The sequence below is a fragment of the Hemiscyllium ocellatum genome, chromosome 7 (genome assembly GCF_020745735.1).
Source record: "Hemiscyllium ocellatum isolate sHemOce1 chromosome 7, sHemOce1.pat.X.cur, whole genome shotgun sequence".
Classification (NCBI taxonomy): domain Eukaryota; kingdom Metazoa; phylum Chordata; class Chondrichthyes; order Orectolobiformes; family Hemiscylliidae; genus Hemiscyllium; species Hemiscyllium ocellatum.
Genome location: NC_083407.1, coordinates 89,167,923 through 89,195,470, shown reverse-complemented (window position 1 = coordinate 89,195,470; position 27,548 = coordinate 89,167,923). Strand labels below are relative to the sequence as shown.

The 27,548-nt window shown below is 41.1% G+C and overlaps 2 protein-coding genes across 2 annotated transcripts; both read left to right on the top strand.

The window, feature by feature from the left end:
- The first annotated feature begins 1,360 nt into the window (after positions 1-1,360).
- LOC132817634 (gamma-crystallin S-1-like) lies at positions 1,361-12,480 on the top strand. Its single transcript, XM_060828135.1, has 5 exons — positions 1,361-1,369; positions 4,500-4,698; positions 5,597-5,721; positions 11,217-11,507; positions 12,205-12,480. The coding sequence occupies exons 1-5, from the start codon at positions 1,361-1,363 to the stop codon at positions 12,478-12,480; spliced, it is 900 nt and encodes a 299-aa protein (XP_060684118.1).
- Positions 12,481-18,427: 5,947 nt separating this feature from the next.
- LOC132817633 (gamma-crystallin S-1-like) lies at positions 18,428-21,976 on the top strand. The gene is made up of 3 exons (XM_060828134.1): positions 18,428-18,526; positions 20,197-20,478; positions 21,701-21,976. Exons 1-3 carry the CDS (start codon positions 18,428-18,430, stop codon positions 21,974-21,976), a joined length of 657 nt encoding a protein of 218 aa, XP_060684117.1.
- The last annotated feature ends 5,572 nt before the right edge of the window (positions 21,977-27,548 follow it).

Below are 27,548 nucleotides of genomic sequence, written 5' to 3'. Positions count from 1 at the left end.
GGTGGCACAGTGGTTAGCACTGCTGCCTCACAGCGCCTGTAGACCCGGGTTCAATTCCCGACTCAGGCGACTGACTGTGTGGAGTTTGCACGTTCTCCCCGTGTCTGCGTGGGTTTCCTCCGGGTGCTCCGGTTTCCTCCCACAGTCCAAAGATGTGCGGGTCAGGTGAATTGGCCAAGCTAAATTGCCCGTAGTGTTAGGTAAGGGATAAATGTAGGGGTATGGGTGGGTTGCGCTTCGGCGGGTCGGTGTGGACTTGTTGGGCCGAAGGGCCTGTTTCCACACTGTAAGTCTAATCTAATCTATAGACATCAAACCATTTGAGATTAACCTTGTCTTCTGATCATTTAAGGGATATGAAGGTTCACTAATCACACAAACTTCACAACAGCCAGTTGGCTTTGTTACATTTAACAGCACAGCGGGCTTCACCTAGCCTGCTGCTGCAGCTGCTGCACTGCACACTCAGATGTACTGGTATCCTCCATCTGAAGTATCTTTTGAAGGATAGAAGTCTTGTCAGTCTTGTGTTGTATTTAACTGCCCTTATCCAAGAATTCAGATTCTCCATGGAGTAGTATGCAAGGACAGAATGGATTTTGTTTTCAGGTTGGACTTTACTGAAGGAGAATTTTGAAGAACTGGCTCGTTTCCACGCGACTTGGAGGGCATGGAGTTGGCACTAAGGACTGTGGATTTAAGAGCTTTACTAGTGACCTTTTTCCACATGGGAGAATTCTTCAAATTCTATTTATTGTAACAGATGGTAATTTTTGTTGTTATATTCATTGTATGATGTGTGTCAAAAACTTGCTTAAATACAGGCTGTCAGAGTGTTATGAAAGCTGGTAATGCCATTGGTTATCATAAAATGATAAAAGGAGGGAATGAGAATGTGCATAGGCAGGGAAAGAGTTAAGTTCTGAGTTTTGTGAAACAAGAGATTCAGCTGAGCATGACTCAGATTAGATAAGAATTTACAGTTAACAATGGGATGCTGCAGGCAAGGGTAATGGGTTAACAAGGTGAAAAAGCATTCACTGTATAGAGCCATTTAACAATATCTGAAGCATTCAGTATGCAACACCACTTAACAAGGGGAAAAGTATTCATTATGTGAAGCCAGTTAACAGCTTCAAGAACATTCATTGTGTAACAGCAGATGGTTTAATCTCTACTGTTGATGCTCGCTGATTGTAACCATCACCCAATCAATATGTATGTTGTCTTATCTGGATGCTCCTCCCTGTAAAATGACGATATAGTTAATTGAAAAACTGATATTCCAGAGAAGACCATGAACTCATGTCCCTATGTACATGGGAGATTGTTCTCTCTCCCTCCAGGGCCTGGAATAAAGATGAAAGAGGTAAAACTACACTGAGTCTCTGAGCATTTTGCTTCAACGGAGGGGGGAAATGGGACGACATAAGGAACAACATTTTCACAGTGAGGGTGGTGCATGTATAGAATGAGCTGCCAGAGGAAGTGGTGGAGGCTGGTACAATTACCAAATTTAAAAGGTAACTGGATGGGTATATGAATGGGAATGTTTTAGAGGGATGTGGACCAAGTGCTGGTAAATGGGACTAGATTAGGTTAGGATATCTGAGCAAGGACGAGTTGGACCGAAGGGTTTATTTCCATGCTGTACATCTCTATGATCCAATGACTATTTGACTTAAACAATGATCTGGGGACTTAGGTTTGAATCCTGCCATGGCAGAAGGTGGAATTAAAGAGTCTCATGATGACCATGAAGCCATTGTCAGTTGTCAGGGGAAAAGCCCATCTGGTTCAGTAACGTCCTTTGGGGAAAGAAACTGCCATCCTTACCTAGTCTGGATGATATGAGACTTCAGACCCACAACAATGCGATTGCTTCTCAACTGACCTCTGGGTAATGCACGATGTGCAATAAGCATTAGCCTAGCCCTCTATACAGTTACAGTTACAATGTTGAAAAAATATTTGGATAAGTACATGATTAAGAAATACTTGGAGGGGTATGGGCCAAGTGTGGGCAGGTGGGACAAGTTGAGTTTGGGGTTATGGTTAGCATGGACTGGTTTGCCTAAAGGGTGTGTTTCTGTGCTGTATGACTCTATGACTTATACATTATTGGGGCTTCTTCTTGATGGGGACACAAATGCTACTAAGATAATGCTATCCTAATGTTGTCTGGGAAGGCATTGCATGTCAATCCCAGATCTTGCTTGTGATCATTTCGTGCCAACTCCTTACAGGATGATAGGATGTTACAGTCATAAAGTCATAGGAATGTACAGCAATGAAACAGACCCATTGATCCAACTCATCTGTGCTGACCAGATATTTACATTCTTCTAACCTCATTTGCCAACATTTGGCCAACATCCTGCTAAATGCTTCCCTTTCATATACCCTTCCAAATGTATTTCAAATGTTGTTATTGTATCAGCCTCCATCTCCTCATCTGTTCCATACACACACCACCCTCTGCATGGATATATTGCCCCATTGGTCCCTTTTAAATATTTCCCCTCTCACCTTAAACCTAGTTAAAAATCACACAACACCAGATTATAGTCCAACAGGGTTACTTGTCAGCACTAACTTTCAGAATACTGTTCCTTCATCAGGTGTTGTGGAGTATAAGATCATAAGTCACAGAATTTATAACAAAAGATTACAGTATCATACAGTAATATATTGAACAAATCTGGATTGTTAAGTCTTTCTTCTTTTAGAATGGGTTGCAGGTTTTGGTTCATTAATATTTAAATCCCAGGATTTCTTTTAAGTCACCTTCTCAAGACAATTTAAAGTTTTATTACAAAATGTGACATCTCAACTCAGACAATGCATTAAAGATGTGAGGTTAGAGACTATCTGTATCCCAGTCTTGACTTAAACTGATTCTATTCCCAAAGTGGAATTTACATAATATTACATGTATCGACTGCCCGCAGATTGTTCATTTTTTGAGCAAAATAGAATACATCTACAAATATAATTCTGCAAATGCAAATTCACCCCATAGACATATATGTGTGTGTGTGCAAGCATGAGAGAGAGAGAATGAGTGTGTGCATGTGAGTGTACACATGTGAGTGTGAGTGCACGTGAGAGAGTGCGTGTTTGCGTGTGTGAAAGCTTCATAAAGTGTGTGTGTGAGTGTAATGGGGCATAAGCCTGTGAGAGGATGTTTGTGTGAGAGTCAGTGTGGGGTGTGCGTGTATGAGAGAAGGTCTTGTGAATGTGTGAGTGTGTAAGAGTGTGCGTGTGTGAAAGAGAGAGAGGGACAGACAGATCTGTAGTGGGGTCACCTGTAGTGTGACATGAACCCTAGGTCCCGGTTGAGGCCATCCCCATGGGTACCGAACTTGGCTATCAGCCTCTGCTCTCCACTTTGTGTTGTTACCTGCCCCAAAGTCCGCCTCAGAGGATGTTCACCTGAAGACCCAAAGCAGAATGTCACTGACTGCTGAAGTATTCCCTAACTGGCAGGGAACACCCCCATCTGGAGACTGTCATGCGATGTCCATTCATCCGTTGTCATAGCATCTGCTTGGTCTCATCAATGTACCATGCCTCAGGGCATCCTTGCCTGCAGTATATGAGATAGACAACGTTGGCCAAATCACATGAGTGCCAGCTGTGTACACGTTGTGTGGTGTCCCCACGTGTAATGGTTTTATCCGTGTTGAAACTCTGACACATCTGGTAGTGGTTGCACAGCTGTGGTCCATGTTGTCCTGAAGGCTGGGCAGTTTGCTGCAAACAATGATTTGTTTAAAGGTTATGTCGCATTTACCATACATAAGTTATTTCTGGTGGTTTATATTTTCTGATCAAACTGAGATAATGATTAATGCACTCAACATTTGGGTTTGTCTGAATAAGGTGTAAAGGAGATGTTTACTTTCGCAGGTTTGACATCAATTTTCTTTGAAACGGTAATAGGTATTGGACAATCATCCGTGTAAATTCAATTCCCAATCCACTAAGTTGCATTTTTGTTGCTGCCAAAAGGTAACAACTGCCCTTGTCACTTTGTAACATCGCTTGTTTTATGGGTAGTTCCGAAATAGTTGTGCAAGCTGGGAAGATCGTTATGCGGCATATACTGACTTGTTGCAAAACTGATGATCATCTGGGTTATAAATGAAACATTTACGAATAACAGATCAGATATTCTGAACTGAAAGACATATTTGTATATTGACAATGCAGAATGTTACGAGGTCAAATTGTCTAAAATGTGACTCAGTACAAATTATCGATGGGGATATTTGTATTCATCCCATTCAGTTAACTGTAAATATTGCAAAGGTTACAGAAAAGGGAAAGCTGGTCCCGTTTGAAAAAAAATCTACCTACAAGAGCAACCAGAAATACATTAAGATTTTTACTGATAATTCTGTCTGTATGCACGAAATATCACACCAGTCCCACCTATATCGATTGTAGGTATAGTTTTAGTTGCATCACAAATCTTTTATTTCTGTCCATTCCAGGACCGAGGAGGCTCCTACAGAATGAGGATTTACGAGAGGCCTGACTTTGGAGGACAGATGATAGAATTCATGGATGACTGTACATCTATCTACGATCGTTTCCGTTACCGTGACATCCACTCCTGCCATGTGATGGACGGTTACTGGATCTTCTATGAACGTCCCAACTACGGAGGGCGACAGTACTTCCTGAGACCCGGTGAATACAGGAGATACAGTGACTGGGGAGGCTACAGCTCAACTATCGGGTCTTTCAGGCGAATGAGGGACTTTTAGTCTGAGTCTGTAACATGTGACGTTATTTTGTTAAAATATTTGTCAACGTAATTACATATTCTCTGCTACACAGTCTTCTTCTGCAGTTCATTAATTAGTGGGACCTCGTTCAATTGGTTAAAAATAGTGCTGGTATCTGGTGGCTTCATGGAGAGTATTTTACCAGTGTCTCAGTGACAGGATCAACTTTAAAGTTAGCAATTAGAAAATTAGGAAATGCCACAGTCAAGTAGGAAGCATTGTGAATAGCCTACCAGTACCATCGACTGCTGATGTTTTTGGAGTTTCTGCAGTCAATAAGAGAGAAACTGTTCAAGACCCAGGCTGGACCTGCCTCAATAATGATTATTTCCAATTTGAGGCTGAAGGCATTTTGCAAAGTATGGGATCTAGCAGCTCCAATGTTTCTGTTCTAGATGTAATACCTCCACAGAGGTTGGTATCCAATCACCAAATCACCCTTTGTTTACACATGGAGAGTCCTTGACACTGATCCAGCTCCTTCAGAGCCAGCTCTTAGAGTGAACTGAACCTTTGGTACCCCTGTTTATATCTGTCAGCCAGGGCTCCCTGGTTGGACCAGATTAGCAGCCTCAATCAGGGAACTCACATTCAATGACGGTCACCTGGCTGACTTTGTTACAATCACTACAGCCCTCTCCCTCTGAGTCTGAGGATATCGGCCAGTTCTTAATTTCATAGTTTCTCCTGAGGTGTTTTACCAGTGGGTCAGCTTCCTCCAACCCTGCTGCTGATACATACGCTGTGTAATGCACTGTAGCTCGTCAAGCATCTCAGAAGAAATTATTTCTCTGCTTCAGACAGCAAAGGTGATGAGGTGGCAATATCCACCGTATCCATCTCAGATTCTGAGCTGTCTTCAACACCTGAGGAAGAAGGAAAAGCCATGGGTTGCAAAACAGTCGGAAAGGCTGTCGAGGAGCTGGTCATGCTTTGTTCCTGCACCATTTGCAAGTTTGCAGCTTTCATATGGTTCACTTATGTTCAGGACCATGCGCTGACCTGAACTTTGCATGTAACTGCTTCTGATCTCGCGTCGACCATCTCTTACTCATGCCGGGTCATTCTTGTGTTTCCTACACCAATCTTCATCCCCTAAAGTAAATTATCTGTCACTTAGTGGAGTCTTGTTTTCATCATTGGCGTTTCTGCTGCCATTTCACCTTGCCTCCCAGGTCCAGGAAGATCAGGTTTGACTTGATGTGGAGTCTTCTCCCCATTAGCAACTCTATTGAAGTTATTCTTGTAGTTGCATGAGGGGTAGTCTTATAATCAAATAGAAACTGGAGCAGTTTTGTATCTCATGAAGCAGTATGCTGTTTCTTTAAGCCTACCTTTAAAGTTTGTTCTTTTGGCCTGACTATTGGATGATGGATGGTATGAAGCTGTCCTTAAATGATGAATCCCATTCGACTTTAGCAAATTCTCAAATTTCTTGTTGGCAAATAAGTATGTGTGCAATTTTTGTATTGTTGTCACTGTGTTTTATGCATGAACACTATGCATGTCCGGCTATTTTGAGCGGCCACCCACAATTACTAAGAACGTTGATCCATGAATGCACCAACATAATTTACGTCTAACTGCATCCATTCCCAACAATGTGGCAGAGCTGCTGGTGGTAATTTTTGTCCGTGGTGGCACTCTGGGTTCTGCCCCACCAACACGGCTCTGTCTGTATCCAAATCTTGGCACCTGGCATAATTTCTCACCAATATCTTCATTTTGGAAACCCCTTGAATGACCAGTATCGTATTCAGCCAGTATCTCATGGTGACCTTTGCTCAAGGTAATCACTCTTGCTTTCCACAAGAATATACAGTGATCTTGTCTATCTTGTATACAGTGATTCTCGCATCACCACCAGCTATTTCTAATATGTCAGAAGCAGATCTTTCTGTGTCCAATGTCTGACATTGTCAGCTGTGATTGGAAACGTGTCCAGAAAATTTAACATCATTATGGACTCCTCCAGTGGTGGTACCATGTGTTTTTTATCTGCCAGTGGGTGGCAGTTCAGTGCATCCATGTTTGCTACTTGACCTCCCAGACAGTGTTCTAACTTGTAATTATACACAGTTAATCTTAGAGTCAACTGATGAATTTTGCCTGAAGCTATGGATGGCACTGCCTTGCCCTCTTTAAGTAGACTTAGCAGGGTTTTGATGTCTGTTATTGTTTCAAATTTTCATAAAGTAATGTTGGAACTTTTCCTGACTCCAAATATGACTGCCAATCCTTTCTACACTATCTGGGCACATTAGCCAAAGTCTTGGATGCATTGAGTGTCCCTCTCCATTGCGCCATCTCTGAGCTAATGTAACCCCTCAGCTCTACGAGGGAGAGCATTGCATGTTAATCCCAGATCTCATTTGGGATCATATTGTGCCAAAATCTTAGAGGGTGGGAGCTGTTTCCTCACTTCCTGAAAACTATTAGAGTCCTTGAGTCAGAGAGATGGACACCGTGAAAACAGACCTTTCTGTTGTCTGGTTCCATTTAAATGAGTTACAGATAAATCCGACCAGATTATTAGGACTGAATTTGACCAGGTGGACCTACAATACCAAAATGGTCAAATCGATATGACGCAAGCTGATACCAAATCAAAACACTCCTACTTTATTAGAAACATAATTACAATAATCTTTAATGCTAAACATATTATCCACAATCTTATTTGGTCTCTTAAGAATACAATACTTTCCAAGTCTCTTATAAATTGATGCAGTTGCTTTCTCTATGGTCCTACCTCTGGGTCTGTGAAGCTGCTTTTGCCCTCTCCCTTTCTATGGTTCGCCAGCTGGTCTCTGCCTCTTACTATGCTGGTCTCCTCAGAAAGCTTCAGATGACTTCAAGAGCGGTTCCAAGAGAAAGCTGTGTAGATGAGCCCTGTTTTTATACAGGAGGCTGCTACACTTAGGTTAAACTTGTCCATGCCAACCAGATATTCTAAACTAATCTCATCCCATTTGCCAGCATTTGGCTTATATCCCTCTAAACCTTTCCTATTCATTTTTCTATCCAGATGCTTTTTAAATATTGTACTAGTCTCCACCATCTCCTCTTGCAGTTCATTCCATATACGCACACTGCCTATATGAAAAAAATGCCCCTCGGGTCCCCTTTTAATTTTCCCCTTCAATTTAAACTATGTCCTTTAGTTTTGGTCTCCTCTATTCTGGGGAAACAATCTTGACTGTTCACCCTATCCAAGCCCCTCATCATTTTATAAACCTCTATAAGGTGGCCCCTCAGCCTCTGACACTCCACGAAATATAGCCCCAGTTGATTCAGCCTCTCTTTATCGCTGAAATCTTCCAACCCTGGCTACATCTTTGTAAATCTTCTCTGAACCCTTTCAAGTTTCACACATCTTTACTATGGCAGGGAGACCAGAATTGAATGGCATATTCCAAATGTGGCCTAACCAACGTCCTGCACAATCGCAGTATAACCACCCAACTCATTTACTCAATACACTGAGCAATAAAGGCAAGTGTAACAAACGCCTTCTTCACTATCCTGTTCATCTGCAAATCAACTTTCAACAAAATATGAACCTGGACTCTGAAGTCTCTTTGTTCAGCAACACTCCTCAGGACCTTAACATGAAGCGTGTAAGTCCTGTACTGATTTGCCATCCTAAAACGCAGCACCTCATATTTATCTAAATTAATCTCCAATTGCTACTCCTTGGCCCATTTGCCAATCTGATTATGGTTGTATTGTGACATTATCTTCTTTGCTGTCCACTATACCATCAATTGTCATGTCAGCTGCAAAGTTACTAACCATATCCCTGAGATTTACATCCAAATCAGTTATATACATGACAAAAAGCAGTGGACCCAGCATTGAACCTTGCAGTTGACCATTGATGACAGGCCTCCAGTCCAAAAAGCAAATCTCAACAACCGCATTCTGTCTCCTACCTTCAGGTCAATTTTGTATCCAAATGGCAAACTCTCCTGACTCCATTTGATCTATCCTTGCTAAACACTCTACCATGCAGAATCTTCTTGAAGGCCTTATGCAAATCCACATAGACAATGTCCATAAAACATGGGAGCAGAAATTATGTCATTCAGCCCATTGAGTCTGCTCTGCCATTCAATCATGGCTGATTAGTTTCTCAACCCATTCTCAAGCTTTCTCCCCATAATACTTGATTCCCTCGATACTCAAAATCTATCTATCTCAGTCTTAAATATACCCAATGACCTGGCCTCCACAGCCTTCTACAGCAATGAATTCCATAGATTTACCATTGTCTGGCTGAAGAAATTTCTCCTTATCTCTGTTCTATAAGGCCTTCCCTTTCCTCTAAGGCTATGCCCTTGGCTCCTAGTCTCTCACACCAATGGAAACATCTTCCTAACGTCTACTCTGTCCAGGCCATTCAGTATTCTGTAAGTTTCAATTAGATTCCCCCCTTATCCTTTTAAACTTCCTCAACTATCGATCTACAGTCCTCAAACATTCCTCATATGTTAAGTGTTTCATTCCTGGGACCACTCTTGTGAACCTCCTCTGAACACGCTCCAGGACCGTACATGCTTCCTGAGGTATGGGATCCAAAACTGAGCACAATCGTCCAAATGTGGTCTGAGCAGAGCCTTGTAGATGTTCAGAAGTATATCTCTGCTTTTATATTCAAGTCCTCTCAAAATAAATGCCATCATTGCATTTGCTTTCCTAATTAATGACTCAACCTGCAATTTTATCTTGAGAGAATCCTGGACTAGAACTCCCAAGCCTCTTTGCACTTAAGACTTAAATTTTCTTCTCATTTAGAAAATAATTCCTGCCTCAATTCTTCTGATCAAAGTGCGAGACTTCGTATTTCCCCACGTTGTACTCCATCTGCCACTTGATTATCCACGCTCCTAACATTCTCCAAATCTGTCTGCAGCCTCCCCACCTCTTGAATACCACCTGTCCACTGCTTTGTCTTCAACAATCTTCTTTGTCACTTCTTCAAAAAACTCAATCAAGTTAGTGAGCCACAATTTCCCACACACAAAGAAGTGTTAACTATCTTGATCCATCCTTGCCTATCCAAATACATGCAAATCCTGTCCCTCAGAATCCTTTCCATCAACTTACCTACCATCGATCTCAAGCTCACTAGTCTATATTTCACTGGCCTTTCCTTACCACCTTTCTTAAATGGTGGCACCCTGTTTTGCTTGGCAATGCAAACATTTCCAATGCTGACCCTTTTTCAGGAGTTGATGCAGGATGCCAGAATGCAGGCCAGGTTATGTATGAACTTTCTGTAATAGGTCCCAACTTTAAAGAAAAATATAAACTCTGATACAGATGTGGGAGCAGGGGGACCTTTGATTGCACATGAAAAGGTAAGGAAATTACAGGGCTGTGTGAAAAGAGCAGATGAATATAACCACTTGTAGTTCTCTTTAAAAGTGTAGCATAGTTATAATGAGACGAATGACCACATTCTGTGCTGCCAGATTCAATGATTCTATGTTTACCTTTTGAGCTAAAGGTGTCAGTTCTGGTAACCAAATTTGTGATCATGGCATTAATGTACCAGATTTTAGTTGATCTGTACTTCTTTAATTAAGATACTCCAAAGCTTTTTCTTCACTCTTTCCTTTTTGTAAGCAGTAAATAATTCAATCTGTTGTCCCCACGTATGTACATTCTGAATTTTTCTTCCATCAAACTATCATTGCCTTTTTGTTGTTTTGTTTTTTATTCAAATCTCCCTTCAACTAATGTGTAATTAAGAGCAAAGGAGAAAATAATAGGTAACAAAAGGATGCTCATTAGTGTATGGAACCAAAAGTGTACAATAACATGTTGATAAAATACCATATATAATTAGTGCAGTTCACTAGTAGATGATTAATTTGGAATGAAAGTACATTAACAGTTACACATCAAAACAAACTTACTTACAGAGTAATAATTTAAGTAACCTGCTCCAGACATGCCTGCCTATGTGTTAATCAGTTTGAGAGTGGACCTATTAAATTATATTGAACTATTGGGAACATATCCTTTTGAACATGCAATGACACTGAGAATTGCAGTGGAAGCATAGAATAGGGTACACAATGGCCTCCAGTGTATTGTTATCTTCTTTTATGCAAGAATTAAATTGAAATGGAAGCAAAACACTGAAAAACAATACTAAAGTGCCTTTTGAATGTTTTCTTTGCATTTACTGTATAAGTCAGGTGTGATGTAGCATTTGTAGTGGTTTCAACTCATTGAAATGGTCTGAATAACTAAAGAAATGCACAGTGGGCATTTCAGCGCAGTGTATAAATATCAAGCTCTGTGAAGCAGTAATACATTCGGTCGCAAAGCCAACTCTGAACCCATAATGGGAAAGGCAGGGATTATCTTGAGTTCATATGTTGTATTAAAATTTTCTATTAGGAATAGCAAAGTTTGAGAAATCATGAATTTACAAACCTGTTTCTTCCCTCACAGATCATCTTTTACGAGGACAGGAGCTTCCAGGGACGGCACTATGAGTGCAGCAGTGACTGTGCCGACCTGTCCCCTTACTTCAGCCGCTGTAACTCCATCCGTGTTGAGAGTGACTGGTGGGTGGTGTATGAGAAACCCAATTACATGGGATACCAGTATGTTCTGACCAGGGGAGAGTATCCTGACTACCAGCGCTGGATGGGATTCAATGACAACATTTGGTCATGTCGCACTTACCCATACGTAAGTTATTTCTGGTGGTTTGTACTTTCTGATCAAACTGACACTGAGATAATGATTAATGCACTCAACATTTGGGTTTGTCTGAATGAGATGTAAAGGTGATCTTTATTTTCACAGGATTGATTTTAATTTTCATAAATGATGGTAATATGTAGTGGACTGTGACACAACCAGTTTGATTTACCAATTCACTAATTGTGTTTCTGTCACTGCCAAAACTTTGTCACTATACTTGTTATATAGGTAGTTCTTCAGTCAACACTTGTGCAAGCTGGGAAGTTAGTACTGCATCATATACTGATGTACTGTTGCAAAGCTGATGATCATCTGGGATATAATTGAAACGTTTGCAAATAACAACTCTGATATTCCGAACTGAAAGTTAAATTAGCATATTGACATTGCAGAATGTAACAAGGATAATTGGATAAAACCTGAGTCATAAAACTTGTCGATGGAGATGTTTGTATTCTTCCCATTCATTTAACTGTAAATAATGAAAAGTTTACATAAAAGAGAAAGCTGCTGGCACTTGGGAAAAAAAGTCTTCCCACAAGAGCAACTAGAACTACATTAAGGTGTCTACTGCTATCAATATACTTGTGTTTATATGCATGAAATATCACCAGTCACACATGCATCAATTGTAGATATATTTGTAGCTACATCACAAATCTCTCATGTTTTTCTATTCCAGTACCGAGGAGGCTCCTACAGAATGAAAATTTACGAGAGGCCTGACTTTGGAGGACAGATGATGGAATTCATGGAAGACTGTCCGTCTGTTTACGATCGTTTCCGTTACCGTGACATCCACTCCTGCCATGTGATGGACGGTTACTGGATCTTCTATGAACATCCCAACTACAGAGGGCGACAGTACTTCATGAGGCCCGGTGAATACAGGAGATACAGTGACTGGGGAGGCTACAGCTCAACTATTGGATCTTTCAGGCGAATGAGGGACTTTTAGTCTGCAACAATAATGCATTACTTTATTTTGTTGAATTATTTGTCAACATAATAAAATATGCTTTATGACCCTGTCTTCTTTTCAATTCACTCATTCTTGGCTCCTCATTAAAATAGTTAAGAATAGTGCTGGTATCTGGCGGTTTCATTGAGAATACTTTACCTCAGTGATTGCAGTGACATGATCATCATTAAAGTCAATAATTGAAAAAGGAGAAAATGCCAGGGTCAAGTAGGAAGCATTATGAATGGCCCACCAGTACCATCGCCTGTTGATGTTTTTGGGAGTTTCTGCAGTCAATAAGCAGGAACTGTTCATGATCCAAGCTGAACCCGCCTCAATGATGATTATTTCCAACTTTCTTGAGGCTTGAGGCATTTTGCAGGTTATGGGATCAACAACTTCCAATGTTTACGCTATAAATTTATGCGTACCTGCACTCCCTCCACCATTGATGCTGAGTAACAGCAGTGCGTACTATCTACAAGATGCAGTATAGAAATTCCCCAAAGAGTCTCCAACAGCATCTTCTAAACCCATGACCACTTCCATCAGAAAGATAAGGGTAGCAGATAGATGGGAATACCACCACCTGCAAGTTCCCCTCCAAGCCACCCATCATCCTGACTTGGAAATATATCCCCATTCCTTCGTTTGCAGTGGGTCAAAAGCCTGGAATTTCCTCTTTAATGGCATTGTGGTTGAACCCACAGCAGGTGGATTGCAGTGATTCAAGAAGGCAGCTCATCACCTCCTCAAGGGCAACTAGAGACAGGCAATAAATGCTGGCCAGCCAGGATGCCCACATCTCACAAAATGAATTAAAAACAATGGAACATGCTATTGTTATGACATGGGGGAAACCCTCCTGCTTAATTTAAGTCAGCAACACAGAAAAATAATTATCCCATGCAGTCATCTGGGAAAATTCAAGAGGCCAAGAGCTAATTAAAGTAAAAATGAACAACTTTATATCCTAAAGTATAACAATGAATAATTAACTAACAACAATTTAAAACTCCGTTCTCTCACCTATCTTTTACTTTCCCTTCTATAATACTTCCTAACCTGCAATCTTCTTCCTGACCTCTCCGCCCCCACCCCACTCCGGCCTATCACCCTCACCTTGACCTCCTTCCACCTATTGCATCTCCATCGCCCCTTCCCCAAGTCCCTCCTCCCTACCTTTTATCTTAGCCTGCTGGACATACTTTCCTCATTCCTGATGAAGGGCTTATGCCCGAAACGTCGAATCTCCTGTTCCTTGGATGCTGCCTGACCTGCTGCGCTTTTCCAGCAACACATTTTCAGCTTCTATAATACTAGTCTGATAAAACCATCGAGTAAGATTTACCAAAAAATTTGAATTTCAAAGCCAGCCAGCTGTTGTATCTTACTCTGTAGATTTACTCTCTAGGTCGGTGTCGATGATTTTTTCTCACTGCAAACTCCTTCTGTAGACTGGTACCTCTCATAGAGTTCTTACTAGCAGCCTACATCTATTGGTCTTTTGGCAGTTCTCCCCGAACTGTTCAATTTTTCCCTGTCTTATACCCCCAAAGCATTGGATTGTGTCTTTGGCTTTTTAGATTAGATTAGATTAGATTACTTACAGTGTGGAAACAGGCCCTTCGGCCCAACAAGTCTACACCGACCCGCTGAAGCGCAACCCACCCATACCCCTACATTTACCCCTTACCTAACACTACGGGCAATTTAGCATGGCCAATTCACCTAACCTGCACATTTTTGGACTGTGGGAGGAAACCGGAGCACCCGGAGGAAACCCACGCATACACGGGGAGAATGTGCAAACTCCACATAGTCAGTCGCCTGAGTCAGGAATTGACTTGGATTGTCAATATACTCAATTCAAACTTGATTGGAGTTTGTTTTTTTTTAGGGGTATAATTTAAAATGACTGGTCAAATTTGGATTTGTTTTGTCGTCTCCAGGCAATCCACCTAATCTAGCTGTTCGACCAAATGTTACATTGCTTCTTGCTCAGAACACTTGGTGCTGTCAGGTAGTTCTACTGGGTTTTAACTCTCTTAAAGGTGCAGTACACCCACACCTTCATAACACTACATTCTGGTTCTTCCATTCCCTGCTGCACAATGCCTGAGAAGGACTTGGCAGACATTGTGCAGGAATTTATAACGAAGCTCTGGATTTGGCCTCTGGTTGGTTCAGAGGCCTTTGGTTCACCTCTGCAGTTGGACTCTGGTGCATTTAAAGACCTTTAAACCATACTAAGTGAACCAGTATGACAATAATTATTTGATTGGTGACTTCAATAGAAAGCAAACACTGAAATTATATTTCACTACAAATGAGGAGCAAATGTACCAAGGTAATTAATTCTTTAACCTTCCACTTTTCCCAGGAAATGTGAAACAAAGGTGCACATTTCAAGCAAAATTATATGAGGCTTTAGAAAATTTCTCCTGTGGGCAACCATAACAACACGCTGCCATTTTGTAGGGTCTGCAGTTAAGGAAAATATCCAAAGATCTCTTGTAAGAGTTTTTAAACATATTGACCACCGAATCATATAAAAAGTTTTTAGGACATATGACCACAAAGATGCTCAAAGGAGTCAATTTTAGGAAGTTTACAGGTAAAGGGATGGCTGGAAAATGGGAAGCCTTCAGAAATGAGATAACAAGAATCCAGAGAAAGTATATTCCTATCAGGGTGAAAGGGAAGGCTGATAGGTATAGAGAATGCTGGATGACTAAAGAAATTGAGAGTTTGGTTAAGAAAAAGAAGGAAGCATATGTCAAGTATAGACAGGATGGATCGAGTGAATCCTTAGAATATAAAGAAAATAGGAGTATACTTAAGAGGAAAACAGGGACATGAGATAGAATTAAGGAGAATCCAAAGGGTTTTTTACAAATATATTAAGGACAAAAGGGTAACTAGGGAGAGAATAGGGCCCCTCAAAGATCAGCAAGGCAGCCTTTGTGTGGAGCCACAGAAAATGGGGGAGATACTAAATGAATGTTTTGCATCAGTGTTCACTGTGAAAAATGATATGAAAGATATAGAATGTAGGGAAATAGATGGTGAAGACTTGCAAAATGTCCAGATTACAGAGGAGGAAGTGCTGGGTGTCTTGAAATGGTTAAAAGTGGATAAATCCCTAGGACCTGATCAGGTGTACCCGAGAACTCTGTGGGAAGCTAGAGAAGTGACTGCTGGGCCTCTTGCTGAGATATTTGTATCATTGATAGTCACAGGTGAGGTGCCGGAAGACTGAAGGTTGGCAAACGTGGTGCCACTGTTTAAGAGGGGTGGTAAAGACAAGCCAGGGAACTATAGACTGGTGAGCCTGACCTCGGTGGTGGGCAAGTTGTTGGAGTGAATCCTGAGGGACAGGATGTACATGTATTTGGAAAGGCAAGGACTGATTCGGGACAGTCAACATGGCTTTGTGCGTGGGAAATCATGTCTCACAAACTTTATTGAGTTTTTTGAAGAAGTAACAAAGAAGATTGATGAGGGCAGAGTAGTAGATGTGATATATATGGACTTCAGTAAGGCATTTGACAAGGTTCCCCATGGAAGACTGATTAGCAAGGTTAGATCTCATGGAATACAGGGAGAATAGCCATTTGGATACAGAACTGGCTCAAAGGTAGAAGACAGATGGTGGTGGTGGAGGGTTGTTTTTCAGACTGGAGGCCTGTGACCAGTGGAGTGCCACAAGGATCGGTGTTGGGCCCTCTACTTTTTATCATTTACATAAACGATTTGGATGTGAGCATAAGAGGTACAGTTAATAAGTTTGCAGATAACACCAAAATTGAAGGTGTAGTGGACAGCGAAGAGGATTACCTCAGATTACAACAGGATCTGGACCAGATGGACCAATGGGTTGAGAAGTGGCAGATGGAGTTTAATTCAAATAAATGTGAGGCGCTGCATTTTGGGAAAGCAAATCTTAGCAGGACTTATACACTTAATGATAAGGTCCTAGGGAGTGTTGCTGAACAAAGAGACCTTGGAGTGCAGGTTCATAGCTCCTTGAAAGTAGAGTTGCTAGGATAATAAAGAAGGCGTTTGGTACTTTTCCTTTATTGGTCAGAGTATTGAGTACAGGAGTTGGGAGGTCATGTTGATGCTGTACAGGACATTGGTTAGGCCACTGTTGGAATATTGTGTGCAATTCTGGTCTTCTTCCTATTGGAAAGATGTTGTGAAATTTGAAAGGGTTCAGAAAAGATTTACAAGGATGTTGCCAGGGTTGGAGGATCTGAGCTACAGGGAGAGGCTGAACAGTCTGGGGCTGTTTTCCCCAGAGGGCGGAGGCTGAGGGGTGACCTTATAGAAGTTTACAAATTATGAGGGGCATGGATAGGATAAATAGGCAAGGTCTTTTCCCCCTGAGGTGGGGGAGTCCAGAACTAGAGGGCATAGGTTTAGGGTGAAAGAGGAAAGATATAAAAGAGACCTAAGGGACAACCTTTTCACGCAGAGGGTGGTACATGTATGGAATGAGCTGCCAGAGGATGTGGTGGAGGCTGGTACAATTGCAACATTTAAGAGGCATTTGGATGGGTATATGAATAGGAAGGGTTTGGAGGGATATCGGCCGGGTGCTGGCAGGTGGGACTAGATTGGGTCAGCATGGACAGGTTGGACCGAAGGGTCTGTTTCCATGCTGTACATCTCTATGACTCTAAGTAGCTTAAATGAAGAGATGTGAAAGAACTTATGAGAGCAAATTTCAGACATAGGCCTTTGTGCTTGATGGCATGGCTGCCATTTATAAAATGATCACAATCTGGAATATTCAAGAGACCAGAACTGACTGAGTAGAGATATTCAGGAGGTAGTAGGGCAAGGCAAGATTACAGAGATATGGAAATGTGAGGCTTTTGAGGAATATGAAAAGAAGTGCGAAAATTTTGATAAAATCAAAGAATCGAAGATGCTTGAGATCTGAAAAGTATATAGCAAGTGCTGGAGAAACCCAGATTTTTGGCTGACCTCAGATATCCAGCTGGTGCAAAATAGGAGGCCAGCCAGGATCATATTGTGATAGCCAAGTCCAGGGGTTAACAAGGCAGAAGGGTTTTAGTAGCAGATCATAAAAACTTATTGAATAGTTACAGAACCCAAGGAGGACATTCATCCCATTGTAACCATGCCGGCTTTCTGCTGGTACAACTCAGTGAGTTTAGATTTCTCCTTTTCCTTATCTCCCTGCCATATCATCGGATCGGGCTGTCCATGGCTGAGGCAGCACAAGATGGCTGAAAGTGGTTCACAGTTGACATGAAATAGCTGAGGAAGATTGTTAGCTGAAACAGCAGCTTGCACAGTTGGCTGTTTCAAGTCAAACTTTAAGCTGGAGTAATTAGATGCTTTCATAGAAGGACTATATCCAAGGTTATGAGACCACAATATAACACAAAAGGTCTTGTGAAATGCATACACAAAGATTCTGTTGAATAAGAAGTGAAAATGCAACTGCTGCTCATATGGAGACAGTTTGATAAAGGAACATACTTGAGAAATGCTGATACAAACCTCATTACTCAACTGGTTCAAAGTCTGATATTGATAATGGGATAGAAGGGAAGGGGGTCTGACCCACATCAGTTAAGACCCAAATTTGTAGCTACAGGTTATGTATAAAACATGAAGTTTTAAGTATATAGGCCTTAATGGATTGAACTGCACTGTTTTGAGTGTTCAGTCTAAGGCAGATAGAAAAAGCCCCTTGCAATGAGTATGGGAGTATTGAATAACTGGGGATGTCCTGACTATGGAGGGAGAGCATCAAAGGTTTATCAGACTGACTCCTGTGATAGCCGGACTGATGTATGAAGGGAGACTAGATTGGTTAGGACTATGTACACTGGAGTTTATCAAATGATAGGGAGAGCTTGGAGAATCTCACAAAATTCTAACAGGAATTGACAGAAGACTCCCGATGATCGGGAAATCCAGAACCAGTCTGAGGATACCAGGCTGGCCATTTAGGACTGAGGAGGAGTCCAAAAAGGGAGAGTCTGGGCCCTTTCTACTCGATGTAATGCAAACAAGATGCAAACAAGACAGGTTTATATGGGGGTGGGGGTGGGGGTGGGAGGGGAAGTGGGGAGGAGGGAGCAGAAAGTGGAGAATGTAAGAAAATGAAGAACAAACATTATGTCTTGCCCACTTTCCTCTCAATAGGGAGGACCCATTCCCTCCCTTTAACACCTTAATGAAGATGTACTTCACTCCTCCTTTCCTCTTTCACCACCATTAACAAACCCATTATTTTTTGTATCAGGCCCCCACACCATTTTTCCCTTCATCCCTTCTCCGCTCCTGTCAAAGTGTCTTTTTAAAATATCCCAAAGCTATTCTGTTCTGAAGAAGAGTCGGGTTCAACTAAAAACATTATCGCTGTGTTGCTCTCTACAGAACTTTGAGTTTATCCAGCATTTTCTGTGTTTGCTTCAAATTTCCAGCACCCACAGTAATTTGGATTAATTATAAAGAATCGTGCTGGACTGGACAATTCTTTCAAAAACCTGAGCAGGCACAAAGAGATGAATGACCATGAACCACACCAGAGGTTTCAATGATTCTATATGAATTTCTCTTTCTGAGCCTAATATCTCCTGGAATTGAATACATGACATCTGCAAAACCAACGTTGGATTCCTGTTGAGAAGGAGCTGAAAATGTGTTGCTGGTTAAAGCACAGCAGTTTAGGCAGCATCCAAGGAATAGGAAATTCGACGTTTCGGGCATAAGCCCATCATTCCTGTTGAGAAGGAACCATTGACTTGTTTTTATATCCTTATTCTTAAACAATTCAAAATGGTGCCAGATCGTGGTAACAGTGCAAAAGCTTTTCACTGTATTTTACTGTTTTTCTCACTATAAAACATGTGACAATAAAATCATTCATTCACTCATTCATTCATGCATCTTTTCTCCTTGATTTTCTTTTCATAACCACAAAAGAGTCCATCTCCCCTTCCCCTCTGCTTACTGCACCCAGTTGGTTTCAGCAAAACTGAAATTTAAAACTAAATGAAAGATAATACATAACAATAGGATACTCATTAATACATGAAAATGGGTATGGACTGTAATCAGCTTTAACAAACATCACTCCTCAACATTACATTGTAATTTCACCATGCAATCATGTGCATTGATAAATGCTTAAGGTCTATGGAGCACAATTAGAAAACTAAATGTACTGTCAGTTATAAATCAGCAATTGCGTATATCACTTTGTAAAGCAATCACTTCCAGAAATGTGCATCCGCACCTTAACCAAATTTGGAGTCAGCTTTAGTTATGACACTGACCTTTTGGAAATGGAGCTGGGCAATTAGGTAATGGGAACAGTTCGAGAGCTTCTATGCAGATATAGCATTGGGAATGTAACCCATTGTTATCTTCTTCACACAATTAAAATCACACGGAGGCAGAATGCAACCGGTGACATACAAATGCCTTAAAATATTTTTTTCAAACAGTAAGTGCATATGTCATGAGTTTTGTGGCTTTTGTGCTGTTGCAATCATTAAAATAACAAAAGTCTTGCCCAGGGGGACATTTTTGTCCAGCCTATAAATACTAAGCTGTGGGTAGCAGTGACACATTCGATCAGTTACTCAGCAAACAGAGCTCAAAATGGGAAAGGCAAGAGAAACTTAAGAATTTGTTTGGAATTGTTTATTACATACCTCCTAGCTTGACAAGATTATAACACAAATCTATCTCTTTCCACAGATCATCTTTTACGAGGACAGGAACTTCCAGGGACGGCACTATGAGTGCAGCAGTGACTGTGCCGACCTGTCCCCTTACTTCAGCCGCTGTAACTCCATCCGTGTTGACAGTGACTGGTGGGTGCTGTATGAGAAACCCAATTACATGGGATACCAGTATGTTCTGACCAGGGGAGAGTATCCTGACTACCAGCGCTGGATGGGATTCAATGACTGTGTCAGGTCATGTCGCTCCTACCCATATGTGAGTCATAAATTAATTGTCTTTCCAGACAAAATGAACAAGTCAATCAACTTATGTTTGTAATTGTTGGTTCCTTTATCCTTTATGGATTGAATCAAAGCTATTGCAATTGTTTTGCATTCCCACTTTCCTTTCATCAAATTCTTTATCATTCATCCAAATTTGAAAGTTGTAAGTTTCAATTGTTTGTTAATGCCGTATCATTCATAATAGCAATTCCTCAGGACTGACCTGATTTATCGCTGTAACTTTTGTGAGAAATCGATGGAACTGCTGGAAACACTGGTCGGGGAATGGGCGGATTTCCATTCATCCTCCATAGAAAACACAGGGACCAGTCAAAACAATCTCCGAGCTAGGAGAAAGTAAGGACTGCAGATGCTGGAGATCAGAGTCGAGAGTGTGGTGCTGGAAAAGCACAGCAGGTCAGGCAGCATCCAAGGAGCAGGAGAATTGAATTTTCGGGCATAGGCCCTTCTCCTGCTCCTTGGATTAGGCCTGGTCTGCTCTACTTTTCCAGCACCACAATCTCTGAGTAAGCCCCTAGTAAAACGATTCTTAAAATAAAGAAGTAGTTTGCCGGAATATTTAAATTAATCAAGGTTTGGAAACCTGTTTGAAATCTGACTTGACTGGTTCCGGTCTTCAAACATTTGATAGATAGAAATAACATGACATTTTGAGCAACTTGCCACAAAATACTGCATGGACAAGGGCCCCAGACTTTCTTTTACTTCACTCCTAAGTAGTGCAGCCAAGAGTAACTCACTACACACCACACGGGGATTTAGGTGACAGATCAGCCAAGATCTCATGCAATGTTGGAAGAGATTCAAAGGGTTGAGTCTTTTCACTGTCTTCCCATTAAATGTCAATAATCAGCTGAATATCAAATTGGTATTCAGATACCACATGCTGGTTTCCACTTCTCACAGTTGTCTTGAGTAGAATTTCAATCCAAAATGCTGCAGCTCTTACATCTGAGGACTAAAATTGATACCATACTGCTGAACATCCATGAAACCAACAAAGTGTTGAACATATACGATAGTCCTGCCCATATTTAGAAGCCAAAAAGACTGCTTAATGCTTCGGGTGGAGGATTTTCATCAAAATGGCTGCCAATTTTACAAGCATAACGCAACTACTTTACAATAATTTTTTTTTCATAATGGAATACAATTATAGCTGCTTCACGATGTTTCATTTCTCTCTATTGCAGTACCGAGGAGGTTCCTACAGAATGAGGATTTATGAGAGGCCTGACTTTGGAGGACAGATGATGGAATTCATGGATGACTGTCCATCTGTCTACGATCGTTTCCGTTACCGTGACATCCACTCCTGCCATGTGATGGACGGTTACTGGACCTTCTATGAACATCCCAACTACAGAGGGCGACAGTACTTCATGAGACCCGGTGAATACAGGAGATACAGTGACTGGGGAGGCTACAACTCAACTATCGGGTCTTTCAGGCGAATGAGAGACTTCTAGATTGCTCTTGATAAATATGATCTTAGTTTGCTGAATATTCTCAAAAATAATAAAACATTCTGAACTTCACAATATTATTCTCATTCATTTAAGCATTTCTGTGGAGATCAATACAACTCTCATGGAATTCTCAGTATTGATGGTTCATGTTGTTTAATTTACTTCTTTTCTATCAGTTAACAAATATATGCAGATTTAGCAATGAATGTTGCCCATGTCATTGTTAATTTAATATATTGACTTGGTGAAAATGAGAATGAATCTCACAATCGTAATGAGGATGCCAAGGGACTTAAGGGTAGAATTTGTGATGGTACTGCCTATACCCACCCAATCCTCCTTAGATCCAGAAACAGTGACAAAGAACTGAAGAGTTGCAAATGGTGCATCTTTTGACAAAAAATGGGGTTAAGTGCAAATCCAGCATCTAAAGGATAATCTGTTTAACCTTAGTGGCAGCAAAACATTTAGCTTATTTGAAGTACAATTTTCAGTCGCTTGGCACTTATACATAAATAGAAAAAAAAGGCAGCATTAATAGGTTAAAGGTGACGGATGTTTATCTATCTTGATTGAACTTTATTGGTTAAATTACTCAGACGATTGATGAGTGGAATGTGGTTGAAATGGTCTATGGGAAGTACCAAATAGAGATTGTTGAATAACACTTATTAGACATGCAGCAAAACTAAAACTCACAGAAAAAAAGAAGAGAAAGTGACAAAATCAATGTGAAGTTGGCAAAGTTAAAGGAAACAGAATGTCATAGTGCACAGGATTTTTTCAGACTGCCTGAAACTGTGCACTAAGGACATTCAGATGTTTTTGACAACTTCTTTTTACATATAATAATGTACTAGATTTGGGTGTGCACAGTATAATTTCACACTTTGCAGATCATACAAACTCAGAAGTATTTTACGTTGTGAGGAGAATGGTTACAGACTTTAAGAAGATGTGGGTAGGTAGGTGAGATGGGTGGATATTCAATCCTGAGAAGGGTGAATTGATTGACTTTGGTGGGAAAAATGTTTGGAGTCAATTTAAAAAAGAAAAAATGTACAATTCTAAAGGAAGTGCAGGAATTACTAGACCTGGAAACATATGAGCAAAAATTATTGAAGGGGTCAGTAGTGATTGAAAAAGTGACAAGAAAGGCAGGTTCGTCAGAAGGTTTATAAAAAGGTTGATAGTGTATGCATTGCTTCGTCTAACCTGGAATATTACTTTATATACTGGTAAAATGCTTGAGGAAGCATTTTTAATTTTAGTGATGTTGCCGAAATGATTCAGGAGAATAGTTTTAGCTGTGGGATTTTAATTGCATGGGTAGATAGGGAAGCTAGAATTGTTCTTCTTAAAGTAAAGACAATTCAGAGAAAATATGATAAACATTTTCAAAGTCTTGTTGAGGCTATGATTTGGAGGAGCCGGTGTTGGATTGGGGTAGACAAAATTAAACATTTGGTGTAGTCCAACAGGTTTATGTGGAAGCACTAACTTTCAGAGCGCTGCTCCTTCATCAGGTAGCTGTGAAGCAGGATCGTAAGACACATAATGTATAGCAAAAGATTACAGTGTCATGCAGCTGAAATGATGAACCTAGATTATGTCTTTCATCTTTTATAATGGTATTGCTCATTTCAGTTCTTTATTATGCAAATTCAAGAACTTCTTTTAAGTCACATCCTCAAAATAATGTTAGCTTTTCTAACAAAAGGTGCCATCTCAGCTCAGATAATGTATTAAAGGGACAGGGTTAAAGTTTGTCCCTCCCCCAATCTTGAGTCAGACTGGTTCTATTTCTAAAGTGGGATTTATAGATTATTACATGGATTGACTCTAGGTTATGCATTTTTTGAGCAAAATAGAACATATTTGCAAATATAATTCTGCAGATACAAATTCAACCCATAGCCTTTTATGTGTGCATGTGCAGGAGAGACAGGGTGAGTGTATGCATGTGAGTGTGTGTGTGTGTGGGTGTGAGTGCCCGTGAGAGAGTGTGTGTTTGCATACGTGTAAGCTTTGTAAAGTATGTGTGTAAGTGTGATGGGGTATAAGCCTGTGAGAGGGTGCGTGTGTGGGTGTAAGTGTGGGGTATGTATGTGTGTGTGTATGAGAGAGAGCTTGTGTATGAGAAAGGATCTGCATGAGTGTGTGAGTAAGTAAGAGTGTGTGTGCGCTTGTGTGTGTATGTGAGAGAGAGAGTGTATAGTGCAGTGGGATCAGCTCTAATGTGACATGAACCCAAGGTCACGATTGAGGTCATCCCCATGAGTATCGAACTTGGCCATCAGCCTCTGCTTGGCCACTTTGCATTATTGTCTGTCCTAAAGTCCACTTTGGAGGATGGTCACCCAAAGATCGGGTCCTACTTTCTCCTAGAAGTATCTAGAAATACAGGTAACTGATCTGAGGTGATTAGCAGCACACCAGAGGTGACAGGAAGTAGAACATTGGTATCTGAGGTGGGTTTGGGATCTGGGATAGATTTCCTAGGGTGCAATGGTGCCAGGCACAATCACAGCACAAGAACATGCTCCACCAACTGCCAATTTGTATTGCTCGTTAGTTTATTTTATTTTTTTTTAATGTTCCAATGCAAAAGATAAAGAGCAGCAGAGCTTTAGTTTGAAGTGAGAATGAAGGTCAGTTTCTGATCCAACCATTGCTAATAAGTAAAATATATTACATTTATTAGATAAAATGTAAATGCAAAGATTAAAAGTCATTACAGATAAAACATGTTTATCAAGTTAAAATTCAAATTTGTTCATTACTTGCTGCAGATTCTCTTTGTGAGAGGGGACGAGGTTAGATATTTGAAATCAAAATTATCAGTTGCAATAGTTTCTGTAGCTGAATATTTGGAGTTATTTATGTAGGTAGCCTCAATAGTAGAACAGGCTTTGAGAGAGAAAGTTTCTAGAAAAAACAGGCATTGAGAGAGAGAAGGTTTCTGGGTAGAACAGGATTTAAGAGAGGGATGGCTTCTTGTTCCTCATTAGTTCTGTGGTTACATTAATTGCAGATTGCCTCGGCTCTTTTGGCAAAACTGACAGATTTCCAAAAGTCTTCCTCTTTACCCTCTCTTTTTCTTATTCCAAGAGAAATGGCTCATAATCAGGCAGAAAGAAAGTCAAGATGGGTGGTAAAGAGACCAACATTGAGCTCCTTGCCCCCTTTTGATGATAGAAACCTGACCTCTGCCAGCCCCAAGTGGCAAAGTGACCATGACCATGCCCCTAGACTGATGTTGGACGCCACCCCTGACTGATTGCATTGGAAATCTATCGATGAAGGGCATCTCTGTGATTTGATGGAAGACTATTCTACTTCGACTTTGCGACACGGCCATTTGGTTAATGCACATATATTGGTCTTGCTGCATATACTCCTGGCACATGATACAGATGTGAGACTGATGTAGTCTGGTGATGTATGTCAACATGTCCAACCTCTTCACTGCTGAAAGTTATGACACTTGCCTGGTCTTGTGTGCAGTAAGAGGTAAGGCAGGGTATAAGTGTTGTGAGCCTTTAACATGTGGTTGAGAGGGAAAAGCATAAAAACACAAGGCAGAAATGCACAGTGCGTCCATGGCAGCGCAAAGTTAATGAGAGCTAAGAGAACGAGCAAAGAGCCCTGAGATGCACCTTGGTCAAATCCATGATACGTGTTCCTGTCCCAGTATCCTGACAGTAGCATTACAATGAAAGTTACTGAGGTGCTCCAAATTGCAGCATTGAAGTGCAGCATCATATTGTACATGGACTGAAGATGTGTCATGTGGTTGTAGTGCAGCTGGTACATCTCTGGTGCCAATACCTGTAGATGCTTGGTGCATGCCATCATTACTCATGGAGTAGACTCCGAGATGTTGGGGACTCATCTCCAAAGATGGAGGGCCGGAGTTCAACTTGTCAGGTTACTGTTCTGATTTTATATCGGGCATTGTAGGTGGGAGAATGGGAGTGTGCTTAGAAGTGAGGAGAGCTGAAATAATAGTGAGATGTTAGTGCATGATAATGTGTGCAATTAGGCCTCTTGCTGCTCAATAATGAGACTTTCATGTTGGTGCTCTATAATTGGTTGGAAAATGGGACACTTTAATCTGGATGTTGACAACCACCTCACTGACAAACTCCAACAATGTTCGCAACTTTCTCACCAAAGTGGTAAGTGCCTGAGGAGTTTCCACTCACTGTCTCAGAGCTCTTGGTTGGAAGTTTGGGATAAAAATGGTGCCTCTCAGTCTTGTACAAACATGGCAATCAAATGGCTTCCTTCTGTATTGAAATCAACTTGTAATTTTACGAATCATTGTAAAAGATTTTTATATCATTTTAGCTAAGGGAAATCTGGAAGAATAATCAAAACACCTTAACTAGAATGCTTATGCATCATTTAGTGTAACTTCACTTTCTCCCACAACTCCATAGAACATATATTGAGTTAATTTAACAGGATTATAACCTTTTCTCAGGGCAATTGATGGAGGTCAGCTTTGATTCTGATTCTGACATCACTATCACTCCCCCCACCCACTCCACGATGGACATGCAAGGCCTGGGCCTCTTCCACTGCCAAATCCTAGCCACCTAGGGCCTGGGGAAAGAACACCTCATCTTCCACTAGGGACGGTCCAACCACACTAAATTAATTTTGTCTTCTCCAGTTTCCTTACCTCCCCTTCCCCCACCTCATCCTGATCCAACTTGGCACCGCCCTGTTGAACTGTCCTACCTGTCCATCTGCCTTCCCACCTACCTGTTTCACCCTCCACTCCGACCTATCACCATCACACCCCACCTTCATCCACCTATTATCACATTCCTAACTACCTTCTCCCCAGTCACACATCCCTCCCATTTATCTCTCGGCCTACTTGAGCACCCCACCTCGCAACATTCCTGATGAAGAGCATTTGCTCAAAACGTCGACTCTCGACTCTCCTGGTTTTGGATGCAGCCTGACCTGCTGTGTTTTTCCAACGCCACACTTTTTGTTTATGATTCTGACATTTCTTTGGAAAAAAGACTTCAAAGCTGAAAGAAAAGTTAAAGGATATGAGAAGGTTTGAATTCATGAGTTTCTAATGACAGTGGACGATAAATGGTGGTGTTCCAGTGGATTGTTGGAGAGAGGAGGAGGTGATAGACAATATGACAATAGACCATAGACAATAGGTGCAGGAGTAGGCCATTCTGCCCTTCGAGCCTGCACCACCATTCAATATGATCATGGCTGATCATCCTTAATCAGTATCCTGTTCCTGCCTTATCTCCATAACCCTTGATTCCACTATCCTTGAGAGCTCTATCCAACTCTTTCTTAAATGAATCCAGAGACTGGGCCTACACTGCCCTCTGGGGCAGAGCATTCCACACAGCTGCCACTCTCTGGGTGAAGAAGTTTCTCCTCATCTCTGTCCTAAATGGTCTAGCCCATATTTTTAAGCTGTGTCCTCTGGTTCGGCACTCACCCATCAGTAGAAACATGTTTCCTGCTTCCAGGGTTGTCCAATCCTTTAATACTCTTATATGTCTCAATCAGATCCCCTCTCAGT